Source organism: Leuresthes tenuis, unplaced genomic scaffold, assembly GCF_036924035.1.
Source record: "Leuresthes tenuis unplaced genomic scaffold, fLeuTen1.0.hap1 SCAF_7, whole genome shotgun sequence".
Lineage (NCBI taxonomy): Eukaryota > Metazoa > Chordata > Actinopteri > Atheriniformes > Atherinopsidae > Leuresthes > Leuresthes tenuis.
The window spans coordinates 3,232,950-3,249,841 of NW_027325361.1; the positions used below are offsets into that span (position 1 = coordinate 3,232,950).

The following is a 16,892-nucleotide window of genomic DNA, read 5'->3' on the forward strand; positions in this document are numbered from 1 at the left end:
CCAGTCAGAGTCCAGACCTCAGCCTGACTGAAATGCTGTGGTGGGACCTTAATAGAGCTGTGCAGAAACCAAAGCTGCAAACCTCAATGAGCTGAAGCACCGCTGGAGAGAAGAGGGCCGAGATTCCTCCAGAACCAGGAGAGAGACTGATAACGTCCCACAGGAAACCATCACTGCAGCTCACTGCTGCTGAAGCTGCTGGATCAGGGGTTCACTTAGTTTTACACACTGCTGCTGAAGCTGCTGGATCAGGGGTTCACTTAGTTTTAAACTCACTGCTGCTGAAGCTGCTGGATCAGGGGTTCACTTAGTTTTACACTGACTGCTGCTGGATCAGGGGTTCACTTAGTTTTACACACACTGCTGCTGAAGCTGCTGGATCAGGGGTTCACTTAGTTTTACACTCACTGCTTCTGCATTCTGAGTTTTTCCTCAGTTAATATTGACTCAGTGTAATAAGCCATTTGTTGTTCATCCTGATACAGAAAACCTTGGAATTGAAAGACTTTTTTGCCACACGACGTTGATAAAAACCGTAATTATTGATCTATAAAGCAATGTGCACAAGTCTGACACCCTTCCAAAATATCTAATTAGATAATAGATATTACACTCTGATACCTCATGACAGGATCTCTATTTGTAAGCATAAAGATTCATTCAGTTTCTAATGTGCAAGAAAGGCAAATAAAGACATAAAAAGGTACCTGGAAGCGTCCCAGGTTCCTGGAGGACGGTGCACTCACTTTGACGTTCACAGAAAGAACATTTCCTACGACGTAGAGGAAAGAATAGACCGTGAACTGCCTGCCTCAATCACTGCTGTGGTGTTACAGCATCTTTCTCTGCACTCACCCGACAGGATGCCTTTAGCAATGCCAAAAGCCATGTTCCCTGCACCGATGAAGCCGATCTTTAGCTGCGAGTCCACCTCAGGGTCCATTTTTATCTGGAAGGAAAGCTGGGAGGTTATTAAAGGAGCATCAACGAAACTTCAACACCTCAAGATTCACTGCTAGAAAGAGGCGGAAATCACAGCGTTACGTAACACAGCCGAAAATAGCTCCATCACAGGAAATGAGTTTCCTCTGTGGCATTAAAGGTGTTATTATTGGAAGTATTTTAAATCAGACTGAACTACTTCTGCAAACTTCCACCAATTTCAACTATTTAGGTCTCAAAATGTTCAGCTCTTTCAGCAGATTCCAGCTTTGACTTTTGGTGTTTCTAACTTTTTTAATTGTTTAACATTTTATTCAAATCTTATGCAAATTTCACATTTCAACTGTTTCTCCTCTTTTCAACCAAACTATTTCTGCAGATTTTCACCAATTTCAACTATTTAGGTCTCAAAATGTTCAGCTTTTTCAGCAGATTCCAGCTTTGACTTTTGGTGTTTCTAACTTTTTAAATTGTTTAACATTTTATTCAAATCTTATGCAAATTTCACATTTCAACTGTTTCTCCTCTTTTCAACCAAACTACTTCTGCAAACTTCTACCAATTTCAACTATTTAGGTCTCAAAACATTCAGCTCTTTCAGCAGATTCCAGCTTTGACTTTTGGTGTTTCTAACTTTTTAAATTATTTAACATTTTATTCAAATTTTATGCAGATTTTATGCAAATTTCACATTTAAACTCTCCTCTTTTCAACCAAACTACTTCTGCAAACTTCCACCAATTTCAACTATTTAGGTCTCAAAATGTTCAGCTTTTTCAGGAGATTCCAGCTTTGACTTTTGGTGTTTCTAACTTTTATACTTTTTAAATTATTCAACATGTTATTCAAATTTTATGCAAATTTCCCATTTCAAATGTTTCTTCTCTTTTCAACCGAACTATTTCTGCAAACTTCCACCAATTTCAACTATTTAGGTCTCAAAATGTTCAGCTTTTTCGGCAGATTCCAGCTTTGACTTTTGGTGTTTCTAACATCTTAAATTATTTAACATTTTATTCAAATTTTATGCAAATTTCACATTTCAAATGTTTCTCCTCTTTTCAACCAAACTACTTCTGCAAACTTCTACCAATTTCAACTATTTAGGTCTCAAAACATTCAGCTCTTTCAGCAGATTCCAGCTTTGACTTTTGGTGTTTCTAACTTTTTTAATTATTTAACATTTTATTCAAATTTTATGCAGATTTTATGCAAATTTCACATTTAAACTCCTCTTTTCAACCAAACTACTTCTGCAAACTTCCACCAATTTCAACTATTTAGGTCTCAAAATGTTCAGCTTTTTCAGGATATTCCAGCTTTGACTTTTGGTGTTTCTAACTTTTATACTTTTTAAATTATTCAACATGTTATTCAAATTTTATGCAAATTTCCCATTTCAAATGTTTCTTCTCTTTTCAACCGAACTACTTCTGCAAACTTCCACCAATTTCAACTATTTAGGTCTCAAAATGTTCAGCTCTTTCAGCAGATTCCAGCTTTGACTTTTGGTGTTTCTAACTTTTTTAATTATTTAACATTTTATTAAATCTTATGCAAATTTCACATTACAACTGTTTCTCCTCTTTTCAACCAAACTATTTCTGCAGATTTTCACCAATTTCAACTATTTAGGTCTCAAAATGTTCAGCTTTTTCAGCAGATTCCAGCTTTGACTTTTGGTGTTTCTAACTTTTTAAATTGTTTAACATTTTATTCAAATCTTATGCAAATTTCACATTTCAACTGTTTCTCCTCTTTTCAACCAAACTACTTCTGCAAACTTCTACCAATTTCAACTATTTAGGTCTCAAAACATTCAGCTCTTTCAGCAGATTCCAGCTTTGACTTTTGGTGTTTCTAACTTTTTAAATTATTTAACATTTTATTCAAATTTCATGCAGATTTTATGCAAATTTCACATTTAAACTCTCCTCTTTTCAACCAAACTACTTCTGCAAACTTCCACCAATTTCAACTATTTAGGTCTCAAAATGTTCAGCTTTTTCGGCAGATTCCAGCTTTGACTTTTGGTGTTTCTAACATCTTAAATTATTTAACATTTTATTCAAATTTTATGCAAATTTCACATTTCAAATGTTTCTACTCTTTTCAACCGAACTATTTCTGCAGATTTTCACCAATTTCAACTATTTAGGTCTCAAAATGTTCAGCTTTTTCAGGAGATTCCAGCTTTGACTTTTGGTGTTTCTAACTTTTATACTTTTTAAATTATTCACATTTTATGCAGATTTTATGCAAATTTCCCATTTCAAATGTTTCTCCTCTTTTCAACCGAACTACTTCTGCAAACTTCCACCAATTTCAACTATTTAGGTCTCAAAATGTCCAGCTCTTTCAGCAGATTCCAGCTTTGACTCTTGGTGTTTCTAACTTTTTTAATTATTTAACATTTTATTCAACTTTTATGCAGATTTTACGCAAATTTCACACTTCAACTGTTTCTCCTCTTTCCAACCGAACTACTTCTACATACTGTCAGCTCGTGACACCATTCAAACTTTCAACGGGTCACGAGACATTCAGCTATTACCAAATGTTTCAGCTTCTTGTTCTTATTCTATTGTTATTTCAACTTCAAATTCCTTCAACCAGGACTTCAGCAACTGCTTTTTTAGCAGGGTCAGTTATCCCCATTCAGCTAATCAGCATTCTCTCTGCGGTTTCACAAGAACAGCTTTTCTAGTTAGATTTCTTCTCCCTCCCCCCATAATCACAGCCTGTTTTCCCCACCCGGGCTCTCGCTGTCATGAGTTTAATGAACCAAAAAAACAAGGATCAGCTATTTTCTCCCTCCTGATGGGCACAAACTGATGTTATGTGACTGTAAAGTGACTAAAGTTGGCTTTGAATTGTTCATCAGACAGAACGTCCATCAACCGTCAAGATTAAACTACTATTTTAGCATTTTACAATCTGAAGAAATGAAAAATATGACAGATTAAGGATTATGTAATATAAAGAAAGCACTGAACTTTATCAACACAAGTCAGCACCAATGTATTTTGATGCATCCCATCTCAGGAAAACTTGCAGCTCATCGTTAATAAAGTGTTGAGTAATGGTTATAAAAACGGTCTGAAAGATGACTAAAGTAAAACTGTGTTGAAAGCCTGGATGAACTATGAAACAAGCATCAGAATACAGTGGAGGAAGTATCAAACGATACATTTCTGACCAGTACCTGGTCAAAAAAGGACCGGGACATCCAACTGGATAATATCCAACTATAATTATTGAAAGTTTCTGCATCATTTTAAGGTCATTCTGCATCTTTTTTCCCCTTATTTTATGGAGCATTTTGATCACTTTGCATCTATTTTTGATATTTTGGTGGCTGTACATCTGCTGATTCTGTTTCTTTGCACCAGTTTAGCGTCACATGAACTCCATCAAAGGTTACATTTGGATTCAGCATCTTTAATAAGGTATGCATATGTCAGACTGGTGTGGCAGTTCTACCTCAGTTTGCTCAAATGGTTATTTACTATCCCATTTGATCTTTGTAAAATCTCTTTGCGGTTATTTTGGTTATTCTACATGTTTCTGGGGCTATTTTGTACCTCTGTAAACCTGTTCTTAGCCTTAACAGACCCTTAATACCCTTACCAGAGGCAGAACTGACTGCAGGGCTGTTGGATTTGACTACATTTGTTTTTCTCAGGTGTTTCTTCATTAAAACCACAACAGAAAATCACAACCAATACATGCACGAAGACACTACATGTAATGACAGACGGCATTGCCTGCACCCCCTACAATTAAACCCAGGTTCTGAGCACTACTGTCCGGGCAGTGCTGCGACCAGGGCAACATCGATGCCTCCCCATCCGAGTCCTCTGTCTGCTCGTCATTTTTGTCGGAGTTGACCCCAGCACCGAGCAGAGGGTGTCTGGACTCCATGATCGAGACCATCGTCTTCTCATAGCGCCACCAGCCCTGTATTTTAGTTGGGGCCGGGGAGTTGGGCTCCCGCTTGCACTTGTAGTATGCACTTTTGAGAAGTTTCCAGCGAAACTTTAACTGGTCTACAGATCTGTGATAACCGGCCGCTGTCATTCTCCTGTGAGCCACCTTAAAGAGTTTGTTATTCCGCACTTTCCTCCCATCCAAGCACTTCTTCATGTCCAGCTCCTTGAGGATTTCGAGGAACAATTCCGTCTCCTTTACGTCCCAATTCTGTTTCTTCATCCCAGAGTCTTCCATTGTTAGCCCCGTTAGCTTGACAGTTGACAGCTGCAGGACGTTCAGTCGGCTAGCTCGCTAATTACGTGCTAGCATGCTGGCGGTTGGAGGGGAGATGCTGGACAGGTGTTAGCTGAAATCTTAGCAATGCTTCGCTTACAGTTCAGAAAAACTATGCCGATTGAATATTACAACTGTGTATTTACAAAAACACAACATCGCAAAACTGGTCGTGCTACTGCATCTTGCTAGGGATAGCAAGAAAATAATCCAGGGCAGATTAGATTAGAAATACAATGCACGTGTTTTTTACTGACTGGACAACCATAAACTAACACGGAGTGACAAAACTGCTATGACAAGCGATGCTGCGAAAAATACTGATTAACGCTGGCGGAAGCGTGTTTATTCACCTGATCTTTTTTCTCGGATCTGTTGATGTCCGATGTTTTGTAACCACAAACTCTAATTTAATTCTAACTGTCACATACATCGGTAACGCCCGGAATATCCACACGAACCAAAGAGTTGAGCATAACTGAGCTGTCGGTGCGTTTGTTTTCATCCTCCGAGAAGCTGCCCGGTGTGGGCGGCGCACTCGTCACCCACTCTGGCCCATTGCCGCACGAGAATTTGAACGGCGGCATTCATTTACGCCGTGATATAAATCAAACGCACCCGAAATTCGTCCCTAAAAATGCGAGTAATTCCATTGGCTGCGTCGAAGCCGTATAAAATATAGCTGTCATTTCAAACAGCTGTGCGAGGGTGAGCCAGTCCGTGCTTTCTGTGACCAGAACCAGCCTCCACAATCAAACAGGTGTGTGAAATATGCTTTAGAGTCATATAAATGTATTTTTTCTTTTACTGTTTTTTAAAAGGGTTTTATCCCTTTTTTTAATTACCGGTGGGAGAAAACTCTGGGAATAAATCTGAAAAATGTAAATGCGGTTGTTTTCCAGCATCCCACTAGCTTGATCTCGTTTTATTTGCCAGTAGAGTTCACCTTTGTGTTTTACCGTTGCATGATGGATGCTTTGGAGCTCCCCAGTGGATTTTCTTGTATATGTGACGTGTTTTCTTGTGGCTTGCCTGGGCAAGCCCCAGTGCTCCTCATCCAAATGCTAATAAGTTAAATTCCTTTTTTTTATCTGCATCAAGCGCACAAATCCATTATATTCTCGGTCAGATCATAAACGTCGGATTAGATGCATCAGTGTTAGATTTTATTTAAATCTTGATTATTGCTCTGTTGATCGCCGACATCCGCCGATCATCCTGGAGGCTCCTTTGTGTCCCAGAAGTCTTTTACTGATTCCTTGAAAAATAATGACACTGAAACCGTCCCAAAAAAGGTTGCGTCTGCTTTGAAACGCACTCGAGATGTCTTTGTTTCTTGGTTGTCTTTTATTTAATCTAAATTGGTTTTTTTTTGTCCTTTCGTTCATCTGCTCATATAGCCAAGCTTGTTACGTTGATGTCATTTTTCCTACTTTCTCCAGAGCCTTATGTTTTATTTATTTCTATTTCTATCTGAACCTTTGTTCGTTTATTCATTAATTTCTAAAAAAAAGCTGTGTAATTTCTCCCTCTTTTGCACTTTCATCACTCTTTGGTATCTGTGGTCCAGTTACACCAGTCTTAGTGTTGCTGAGTTGGGGTTTCTCGGTGTAATGTATGAAGAACCAGATTAACTCGCACTGTGCCCACACTGTGAATGAGACTTTGAAATGCACGGTGGCATATTTCACATCGCTCTTTGAATGCAGATCTTCAGGACTTTTCACATGAGAAGCTTTCACAACTTGTCAAAACCATAAAATCTGTTAATGGGGCATTAAAGCCTCCATTTATAAGTATAAGTAGATTATTCCTATTATTATTTCCCAAATCACTTACTTCTCCTGTCATGTAAAAGTTATTTTTTGAAAGACAACTTGTATAAATGTGAAGAGGTGGGTCCACAAAGGATGAATTCGCAGATGCCGCCCGTGTTTTTGAGGAGATTGGTGAATTAATTCGAAGCTGAAAGGTCTCTCTGAATACTGTGAATCTGCTACTGCTCACACCGAAGTGAACAAACAGCATTAGCTCTGTTTTTAGCTGAATTTAAATCTTTCTTGTATGCATTCGTCTTCTGATTTAGACATGGTCCAGCCCCTGATCCACCGCCTGCAGCTCATGCTGACCGTGTGCATGCTGACCTGGCCTGCAGCCAGCGGGCTGTTTGAGTGGCTGAGGCAGACGCCACCACCTCCTGCAGCACCACCTCCTTCACCTGCGGCAGCACCTCTCAGAGAAGATGCTCAGTTTGAGTTGGCGACTGCAGATGAGAAGTTTCTAGCTGAGGCAAAGCAGCTGGAGCTCAGCCCTTTGGACAGCTGTCATTACAGGGTAAATACGAGCATCTGTGCCTTGAACTTCTCATTCGAAGGCCACATAACAATTTTAATGCCTTTTTTAAAACATTTTTGTGATACAACTTACATGAGCCATTTAAATTGTTACACATGTCTTCAAATAAGAACCTGCAGTCTGTAGGACTTTTGGAACCGGACAGTGTGAGATAACAGTCTCAGAAAGGTTGAGAAACTGTTGCAAAATATAATTTTGTATGAAATTCTACATGCAAGTTGTATAATTTCTTGGAACTACCTGGTGCCTGACCCCACCCCACCCCACAGCCTATTTGATGGCCACGTCTGGCCCACATATTTGAACCCTTTCTGCTGCTCCTCCGTCTCGAAAGGAGTCAGCTGAGGTGGTTCGGGCATCTGTTTAAGATGCTTCCTGGTCGCCTAACTGGGAGGAGGCAGACCCAGAGCTAACTGGAGGGATTATATGTCCCTTCTGGCCTGGGGAGTGTCGCTGGGGAGAGGGATGTCTGGGTTTTCTTCCTCGGATAAGCAGACGAAAACAGATGGATGAAATTATACTCTGTTGTGCTCCTCGGGATGCTGTTTGAGAAAGTTGGTTTAAAGCTTTATTCTCCTTCATAGGTGGTTGCTCAGCTGAAGTCGAACTGTGAAAACCTCCATGAGGAAAATCTTGCAAAGCTTGGAGTGGAGCTGTTTAACTGCCAGGCGGAGATCGAGGGGCGGCGCACCTTCCCGTGCACGGAGGAAATGGTAAAAACGACCGCTGCTATGACTCAAACTCAAACAAAATGTTTTGTAACCCTTAGTTTTGTGCTTCAGACCATCAAAGAGTGCACAGAAGACATGGATTCAGACACGTGGAACGCCTACCACATAGTCAGCAACAGAGCGCGCTCCGTTTGCTACGCAACTCGCCAGCAGCTTTTTCGGCGCCGGGCGGAGCACACGGTCAATGCCCTGATCTCCACAGCCACCAGTCAGTTAAATACAATGAAAGACCTGAAGGTAAAGTTGGTATTTTCTTGCTTTTTCTTACCACGGATTCCTTGAATGATGCTCCAGCCCAGGTGTATTTGGCTGCTTTGAAACAGGAGGGCCAGCTGGAGTTGAAGGAGCTGACTGCTGCTTCGCTGGACAAGCTGTTGGAGGGCCACAGCGCCCTGCAGGCTCAACAGGGAAAACTGCATGAGGGCCACGAGCAAATGGAGAGCTCCATGCGGGAGAATCTGGAGCGTCTGGGTCAGGAAAAGGCCCTCATCGCCTCGGGGCAGGAGCTGGTGGCTCAGCTCATTCAAGGCATCACAAAGAGAATGGGTGAGAGCGTCAAACTTGATTACCAGGGTTTAACATTTTAGCATTTTTTCCCTTTTCTTAAAGGACAAATGTGAGGAACAACATTCAGACTTCTGAGCAGTAACAAGTTCTTGGTCTATTTAAAGAAGAAAGTACAAGTAGAAGAGGTTAATGAGTGCGAAAGGGGAGCAAGTAAAGAGCAGAGGGGCTCTCTGAAGAGATTTAGCTCTCAAAGGGAGGGTGGGAAGCCTCTCCTCTAACATTCAGCAGCTCATCCCACCATAGAACCCCATGAAAACGGCATCGTCTGATGCCGTCTTGCTGGCAGTACCTGACGACTATGGCGTAACCACGCATTCTTTGGGGGGGTCGTGTCCCCCCCAATATTGAGAAAATACCAACCTGTCCCCCCCAATATACAGAAGAAAATATGTAAAATGCATGTTCTCCTTTTATGAACCCTGTCAAGGGATCGGTCTCTTGTTATGTCTTATTTATTTTCACTTCCGTGTTCACTTCCGTGTGTTACCATGGGAACGTAACGGCTGCGCCGCGGTCGCCGTTGTTGATGCTAACACTCTAGCCAATGAGAGTGACCCACCGGGCGCGCTTGCGTGTGTTACCATGGGAACGTAACTGCTGCGCCGCCGTCTCAGCAGCGGCTCTCGTTATCTTTACGTTGGACTTCTACTTTTGACGGAGCCGCTGCTCAACAGAGCAGATTGTACCAGAACAGGAAATCCAACACAGAATCAACAAAATAAACTTCCGCCCCCTTTCAAAATAAAACAACTTAAAACAAAAATAACATTAGACTATTAGACTTTTCATTAATGCACATTTTGAGACATTGACACAATAGAAATGAACCTGGACTTAAAAGTCCTCGGCACATTTTTTGTTAAAGGAAAAGTCTGTAATTTGTTACATCATTAGTTGTCCTTATTAAAATATTTCCATAAACATGCTTTGGGTATTTGGTGGTTTTCCATTGGAAGCTGTCCTATTTGCTACAGAACTACTGGAAGAGCATAATTGTAATTGGTAGGTGTTTAAGGTCAGTAAACAGTAAGCAGCTAACCAAAACAAAGTGGGGGGGCAGTCACTGTCTCAGAGAAATTACACTATTCCTTTAGATGTGAACTTACATGGTCAATGTAGTCCTCTAAACTATGTTCTAAATGTCCAATTTTTCATATATAAATAAAGAATTGTAGATAATGCACTCAACAATTTTGTTTTTCTTGGACCCCCCCAATGTCTAAACCATGGTTACGCCCTTGCCTGACGATGTTCCTGAGAGATGCAGTAACGATGATCATTTTCGACTATTCAACATCATGTCTGTTAGCGTGTCTTCCTTAAGGAAATGTTTTGGCTCATCTTAAGTCGGTGAACTGATATGTATTCTTTATGATCTGATGTTTGCTCCGTTCTTTTTTTTTTTTTTTTTTTTTTTAGAGAATGTGAGTGAGCATCTGCAGATCCAAAGCTCGGAGGTGCAGGACGGCCACAAGGAGATCGTCAAGGACCTCACAGACGTCAGGCACCAAGCTCACGATATCTACCAAAAAATTGGTAAACGGTGACGTAAACTTTGTTCAAACGTGGAATCGATGCGAGTGAGCCATGCTAAGACTTGAATTTTCTTTTTTGCTGCGGCTGAACAGACCACAGCATGTCAGAGTTTCTGCAGTACCAGGACCAGACCTCGCAGTACTACGCTGACCTGATGAACAAACTGGAGCGCATGAACAGCACGCTGGGAGTCACGCTGCACTACCTCGATACCATGCAGAGCCGCATAGAGGAGAGGCTTCGCATGATCCAGGGATACCTTGGCTGGGCAGGTATGAGACCCTCTACTCGTGTCGTGATCATTTGACCCGTAGGGTTGAGAGTTAGCCGCATTCGGACAGAGACTTTATAAGAACTGTCCTTCCCCAGGGGAACCGTTTCATTTTGCATTAGTTCAAGCCTGATTCATCCGCAGAAAAAGTTCATTTTCACGCATTTCCTGTGATTTTTACTCTAAAAAACTTGAACAATAAGTTTAATATTTACTGTATTTAGAGTCTGTCGGTATTTCTCTGTATGAGAATAAAAGGACAGAGAGTTCTAAGAACTGCCCTTCCCCAGGGGAACTGTTTCATTTTGCATTCCCACATGAGTCGGGGACCTCGACAGGGACTGATGTGACGCCGCCGTCTGCCACAGACGTGTTACTTTAGCGCCACTCAGCAACAAAACAGAACCCGGGAAAAGTAAGGAGAGAAGAAAACAACAGCACCAAGAAGCTAACATGGAGAGCGAGGAGGCCACCGTGTTCATGGTCTGCCTGACGGTGATATTAATCATGGACGATCACATCAGGCGTCTAAGATGGAGGCTGGAAGAGCTCACAGCGAGAGTCAGGAGACGGAGAATCCAGCAGCGGGCGATACTTCTTCCTTTCATGGAGGAAAGAAGGAGAGCAGAGCGCCGCAGACAAAGGAGACGACGTCTGAGTTTAACTTATTAAACAGGCGCCGGTTGGGTCCGTGTCGTATGAGTAAACATTTCAGACAAGGGGCGGAGCTACAGCCGCCAAACACCTACGTCATGTTCCTGTGGAGCCCAGAAAATACCCTGAAGGAGCTGAAATGGTTCCAGGAACTGAGGTCCGCGGTCCCTAGTTCCTGAGGGCCGCGGTCCCTAGTTCCTGAGGGCCGCGGTCCCTGGTTCCTGAGGGCCACGGTCCCTAGTTCCTGAGGGCCGCGGTCCCTAGTTCCTGAGGGCCGCGGTCCCTGGTTCCTGTATGTCCGAATGCACGAAAAAACGGCCGTATTCCTGAAAAGGTTCTAGGAACTGCAAAAGGTTCCTACAGTGCCTATTGACTGACTGCTAAATCGATGGCTTCGACTCGGCTTCCTAAAAGTAAAACCTTTGTGCCTTTTCCCTCTTTTGCTCCTCTTATTCACAGGTTTGAGTCTGACAGCCATGTGGACATGTGTTGCACATACGAGCTACTTTGTATTGTGTGCGGTGCTGCTGGTGTTCCTTCGTTGCTCAGGCTTTTCTCGAGCCATGCTCCTGCTCATGGTGCCTCTGAATGCAGTGGCTGAGGTCAAACAGCAGCCGGCGCTGGACCTCGTCAGCCTCAGCCTGCTGCTGTTCACCGCTTCTCTGGGTACAAACTTCCAGCAACTTGCAGAAAACAAGTGTCCGGTATCCACAACCATTTGCCTCAGTGTTGTTTTATATCTACAGGTCACTGGTTTGTGAAGCAGCTGTCGGCGTGCTTCCAGATGAGAGGAACGCCAGCTGCGCCTCTGCCTCTTGCCGTCATGGAGCCACAAAAGGAACCAGTGTCATCCTGTTACTCGTATCCACATTCCTCGACACCACAGAGGTGAGCGTGGAGAGTGTCTCACACACAATGCTGCAGACAAGCGTTTATGTAGAAAAATAGTGAGAAATCTACCAGAAACCCAAGTGACCCTTTTAATTTTGGACTGTTGGTCAGATGATGTGAAGAAGAGTGGATTGGGACTGAAAAGCAGAAGATATTTCATTCATAAATACTTTTGTTACACTTAAAGGGGAACTCCGGTATTTTTAAACCTTATTTCTGGCATGAAATACGTTCATCTGCTCACCGAGAACAGTTTGGTGAAAGTCAGCGTCCTCCGGAAGATATTTAGATAACTGGAGATCCATATCATCCAGTCAAAGTGTGGATTGGGACCGAAAAGCAGAAGATATTTCATTCATAAATACTTTTGTTACACTTAAAACTGACAAAACAAGTCATCTCATCACCCACATCACGTGCTCTCTGAGCACCAGCCACACCTGGGTGACTTATTGTCTTGAAAAACGTATATTTCCATCAGTAATATCATGTTTTGAATGCATCTATCGGCTGTTTTCTGAATTCACAGGACCCAAACGTACAATAATAGTCCTACACTTTGTATCTTTCTGTCGGAGGTGCAGTTAACATCAGCTGGTGGCAGAGTTGGACCTTTTTTGTGGGATTCTGTGTGATGGTTGTATAGCTTGGGATATTTCAACCTCTACAATTAATCTCTCATCTACTTTACATCTGCTTTCTATATGAAACCGCACTGCTGTCAAAGCAAAAAACTTCTAAATCGTGGTAAGAGAGCTGCTCCAGGAGATGTACAAGCAGGGACCAGATGGGAGTAAAAACGATCTAAACAGAGACATCCATGTGTTTTGTTGTTTGCTGCCAGTGTGTTCTGGTTATTTCTCTTCTTTCTCTACGAATGCACCGTGCACAATCCCTTAACTCTTCATTTGATGGACTGCTTTTTTGTTTTCCTCCTCAGAGATGAGAAGGACAACCTCATGGATGACGACCTGTTGAATCAGGACAGCTTTTTATCAGGTGGGACATGGTTTTCTTTCTATAACTTTAGTACAAGGGATGGGCAACTGGCGGCCCTCACCCTCACTCAGAGTGGCCCCAAGATTAATTTCTGAAAATGGTAAAAGTGTGTCCTCCACCACGTCCGATCAGTTTTAAGTTGTAATAACAGAGTTCACCACTTGATGGCGCTTTATGGTTCCTTCTCGCTTAAACTGGGTCTTCTCCATCAGCGAGGAAGAGAGGTGAAGCCATAACCTGAACTCAAAGTTGCAGGGGAGAGACCAAACATTAGACCTGTTCAAAGAGGGATTTTCATCCCATCTTCTGAATTTGACACACTTTCCTGCTTGTGAGGAGATGCGAAAAAGTCCCAGAGTGCGAAAGCTTACTTCCCAAATATAAGATCGATATCGAGAATCTGCAGGAGCATTTCAAGCATCGACTTTCACGCAATGCAGCCACAGGTGGCGCTCTTCGTGGACCCCGTCTCTGCTGCTGTCAGCGAGCAACCGTCTGAATTACAGCTCAAACTTTGCAACCTGCAGTCCGATCTGCTTTTTCAGGCTAGGCGCTTTGAGAAGGGAATTTAGTTTTGGAGTCTGCTGCTTCCCACTCCTCTGAGATTTTACTCTCTCAATGACCAGTATATGTTTGGGAGCACGTCCATTTGTGAGAGCAGTTTTTAAGCACATCAAGTCGAAAGAGAGAAACAGGCTCACGGATCTGATTCGAATTGGATGCACAAAGATTGACTTTGACTTCCACTCGATTGTGCGCCAACAGTCAAAGCCACAAGTTTCTCATTAAAGGAGAACCAGTCATGCTGGGGATGAGGTAGAGCAGGTATTCAGGGGAAATATTAAAGTCTTCTAAATGAGTTCTTGTACTTAATGTTAAGATTCTGTGATATGTTGGTTCAATAAAGACATCGAGACACATTTTGGTCTTATTTAAAATGGCATTTTTGTCATAAATCTGGTTAGGATTCGATCGCAGACCATCATTTAAGTTGCCCATCCTTGCTTTAGTAGATTAAATTTCTTCATGATTTATTTATTATTTTTCTTCTAATACAGGTGATCTCGGCATCTCAGCAGTGTCTCCCCCTCACAAGAAACCGGAGCCCAGCTTTATGCCTGCTGGCGCACTCAATCACTCAACTCCCAGACTTCTACCACTCCCAGTTTTCTCACAGGTGAGCAAATCAAGCTGATATCATTTCATGTGCAGAGATTAGAAATTTCAGCCCTTGTCAGATCCTTCCCCTGCACCATGGCAACGCTGCCTTCTCATCTCTCAGGGTCGCGCTGATGACATCCCGCTGAAGAACCTGGGAGGGGTTTTTGACGCAGTGAACGACTCGCATGACTTTGGGAACGACTCGAGAAGTGCGAGTCCTGCTCGGTCGCTGGTCAGCAACAGGTCGGTGTTTGGTTGTTATCGGACCTCAAAGCGCGTTAATAAAAAAAATCACACTCCTGTCTCTCGTTCTTTTCTGATGCAGCTCTCTGTTGGGCCGTCACCTGTGTAACGGGATCACAAAAACAGGGAAAGCCTGTAAGAAGAGAGCCGTCCCAGGACAGGAGTACTGCAGGATGCACGAAGGGGGCCACACCTCTTATGTGAGGTCCTGAAATCCTCGACTGCCTTGAAGTTTCTCTGGTGGAGCTGTCCCCTCCAACACTGAGCAGTTGTTTTTACCCACTGTGAATTAGCAGCGTTTAACGAGCACTACACCCGATGTTTTATCCTTTCTTTTTTAAATAAATTATGTTATTCCATGTCTTCGTTCGGCGCAGCTCTTCTGTTGGTCAGAAACTCTCAACCCATAATGTAGCTTTGCAAAGTTCAGGCAGAAAACTTAAATATCAAAGCTTTTATTTTGGTGTCATTACTGAAGAAACCAACAAAAAAAACAGGACAAACATCCCCCGGTGCATCCATTTCCCATCATTTAAGCTTCCAAACCCTATCAAGCCAATTAAAAAGATGCCAAGAGGACGGAGCAATCGCTGGAACTGGAAGTTGTGCCACCACCTGGATTTAAAGACAAATGGTGAATTAAATAAACTGAAAAATGAACATCTAGGCATTAGATTACTCCTTCCTGCAGCTGCAACCATTTTTAGGTTTTTAGTTAGATAAGAAACTGAAAGAGGTGCTGCATGACGCTGCAGCTCAGTGACCAACAGAGAGGCTCAAACATCCATAATCCGCCTTCTCTCTGCGGAGACGAACCACTGATTTCTTCCAGGCCTCTCCACCTGTCGGCACCACCAACTCCAAACAGGAACCGGAGACGCAGAGCTTTCACTTCCGGGCTGTGTCGTAGTTGGCAACAAACCAATCGCAGGTTTCCTTCAAAGCTGAGAGTGAGCACAACGAACACCAGTCACATTCAGGTTCCACCCAGACTACTGTGCACACGAGCCAGCGGACCCACCTTGTTTGAAGGGTGTGAATGTGAAGGCCGGCAGGTAGCGGCGCAGCTTTGCATTGCTGGCTGTTTTCTTGAACTGGCCATCTGCTTTACTGGTGTCATACTGAACATCAAAGGATCAAGGAAACCACCAAAGCATCACCTGATCGTGTCTGAGGATCAGTCACTACAAAGTACAGAAAACGGAGCTCATGGACGACAGTTTGAGGGAATTTTAGTTGGTCTGCGATCGAATCGACATTGTTCAAAGGATACCACAACTTCTCCTTTAAAGCTCAAAGATTCAACAACTGCATCTGCTGCTTCTTTGATGGACACTTCCTCTTCCTCACCAACTGGAATCGAAAGACACAACATGGTCATTAAATCTCACTTTCCACGGCCGACGAGCTCCATTGTGTTTACGGCGACTCACCGGAGAGAACGATTGGATCGACCTCTGGATACTCCCTCAGGACCCAGAGGAAGAGACGAGCCAAGTCCAAGGAGTAGATGAACTGCCGTCTGGGAGCGCCGGATCCCCACACCACCAGGGGTTTCCCCTCCTCTAACCAACATGGAGATTAAGAGAGGAAAGAATTATTCAAATGAATACAAGTTTTCCTACTCCTGCTTCTCGCCTGTATGTCCTTAAAGGGCAACTCTGGTATTTTTAAACCTTATTTCTGGCATGAAATACGTTCATCTGCTCACCGAGAACAGTTTGGTGAAAGTCGGCGTCCTTCAGAAGATATTTAGATAACTCGAGATCCATATAACGGAGTGAACGGGGCTTAGAGGATGCAGCCTCTAAATAAGGCATTATCTGTCTTTATTTCACCAATACTTTAAGAAGAATGAATGAATGAACGTGTGCTATAGCTCTGTTAGCTCATAGCTGCTGTTATGTGGCTACTTGCAGCTATAGGAGAGCTAACGGAGGGATTTCTACACAGGCACTCTACTGGGACCACTTCATCCACACGCCCCCCTGCAGCACAGTTTATTCACTCCGTGCTCTGTGACAGTCGGCTAACTTCACACAGAGTTTGCTGCTGATAGTTTTGTGCAACATGGCAGGATATTTATCAGATTTTGACAACTTTGGGTATGATGGACGTCCTTACCGGAGTGAATGAGCTGTGCTGCAGCAGCGGGTGTCAATTACGAGTAGACGAGTGTGTAGAAAGCCCTCTATAAGCCCCCCGATAGCCGCCAATAACAACAACACAACAGCTATGAGCATTCTTCTTAAAGTATTGGTGAAATAAAGACAGAT

The 16,892-nt window shown here is 42.9% G+C and overlaps 3 protein-coding genes across 6 annotated transcripts in view; 1 reads left to right on the forward strand and 2 right to left on the reverse strand.

Annotated features, from left to right (window-relative positions):
- pycr3 (pyrroline-5-carboxylate reductase 3) overlaps window positions 1-5,669 on the reverse strand; it is a 404,375-nt gene extending 398,706 nt beyond the window's left edge. For 2 of the 3 annotated variants that reach the window (XR_011916907.1, XM_072388910.1), the window contains exons 1-3: window positions 4,723-5,541; window positions 856-949; window positions 708-772 (exon numbers count right to left, since the gene is read on the reverse strand). Coding sequence is in view for 2 of the 3 variants with exons in the window: in XM_072388910.1 (XP_072245011.1) it covers window positions 708-772; window positions 856-949; window positions 4,723-5,169 (606 nt within the window). In the remaining variant the exon portion in view is untranslated. Of the gene's footprint in view, window positions 1-707; window positions 773-855; window positions 950-4,722; window positions 5,542-5,561 lie in introns of those variants that run through there. The other variant, XM_072388911.1, reaches the window with a different exon arrangement.
- The window catches only part of LOC140311520 (GDP-L-fucose synthase-like), a 344,973-nt gene that overhangs the window by 324,965 nt on the left and 3,116 nt on the right, over window positions 1-16,892 (reverse strand). Inside the window, exons 7-10 of one of the 2 annotated variants that reach the window (XM_072388912.1) lie at window positions 16,050-16,181; window positions 15,890-15,969; window positions 15,638-15,737; window positions 15,453-15,560 (exon numbers count right to left, since the gene is read on the reverse strand). In XM_072388912.1, the coding sequence (XP_072245013.1) occupies window positions 15,505-15,560; window positions 15,638-15,737; window positions 15,890-15,969; window positions 16,050-16,181 (368 nt within the window). In that variant the 3' untranslated portion in view covers window positions 15,453-15,504. Of the gene's footprint in view, window positions 1-15,452; window positions 15,561-15,637; window positions 15,738-15,889; window positions 15,970-16,045; window positions 16,182-16,892 lie in introns of those variants that run through there. The other variant, XM_072388913.1, reaches the window with a different exon arrangement.
- bmb (brambleberry) lies at window positions 7,297-14,924 on the forward strand. The gene is made up of 12 exons (XM_072388647.1): window positions 7,297-7,542; window positions 8,148-8,276; window positions 8,346-8,531; window positions 8,618-8,840; window positions 10,281-10,397; window positions 10,490-10,669; window positions 11,782-11,988; window positions 12,069-12,210; window positions 13,154-13,212; window positions 14,271-14,389; window positions 14,495-14,616; window positions 14,699-14,924. Exons 1-12 carry the CDS (start codon window positions 7,297-7,299, stop codon window positions 14,826-14,828), a joined length of 1,860 nt encoding a protein of 619 aa, XP_072244748.1. The 3' UTR covers window positions 14,829-14,924.

Coding starts and splice junctions, on each gene's coding strand:
- bmb (XM_072388647.1), top strand. CDS start 7,297: ATGGTCCAGCCCCTGATCCACCGCCTGCAGCTCATGCTGACCGTGTGC. Junction 8,841..10,280: donor AGGCATCACAAAGAGAATGG/GTGAGAGCGTCA, acceptor TTTTTTTTTTAG/AGAATGTGAGTGAGCATCTG. Junction 14,617..14,698: donor CGGTCGCTGGTCAGCAACAG/GTCGGTGTTTGG, acceptor TTTCTGATGCAG/CTCTCTGTTGGGCCGTCACC.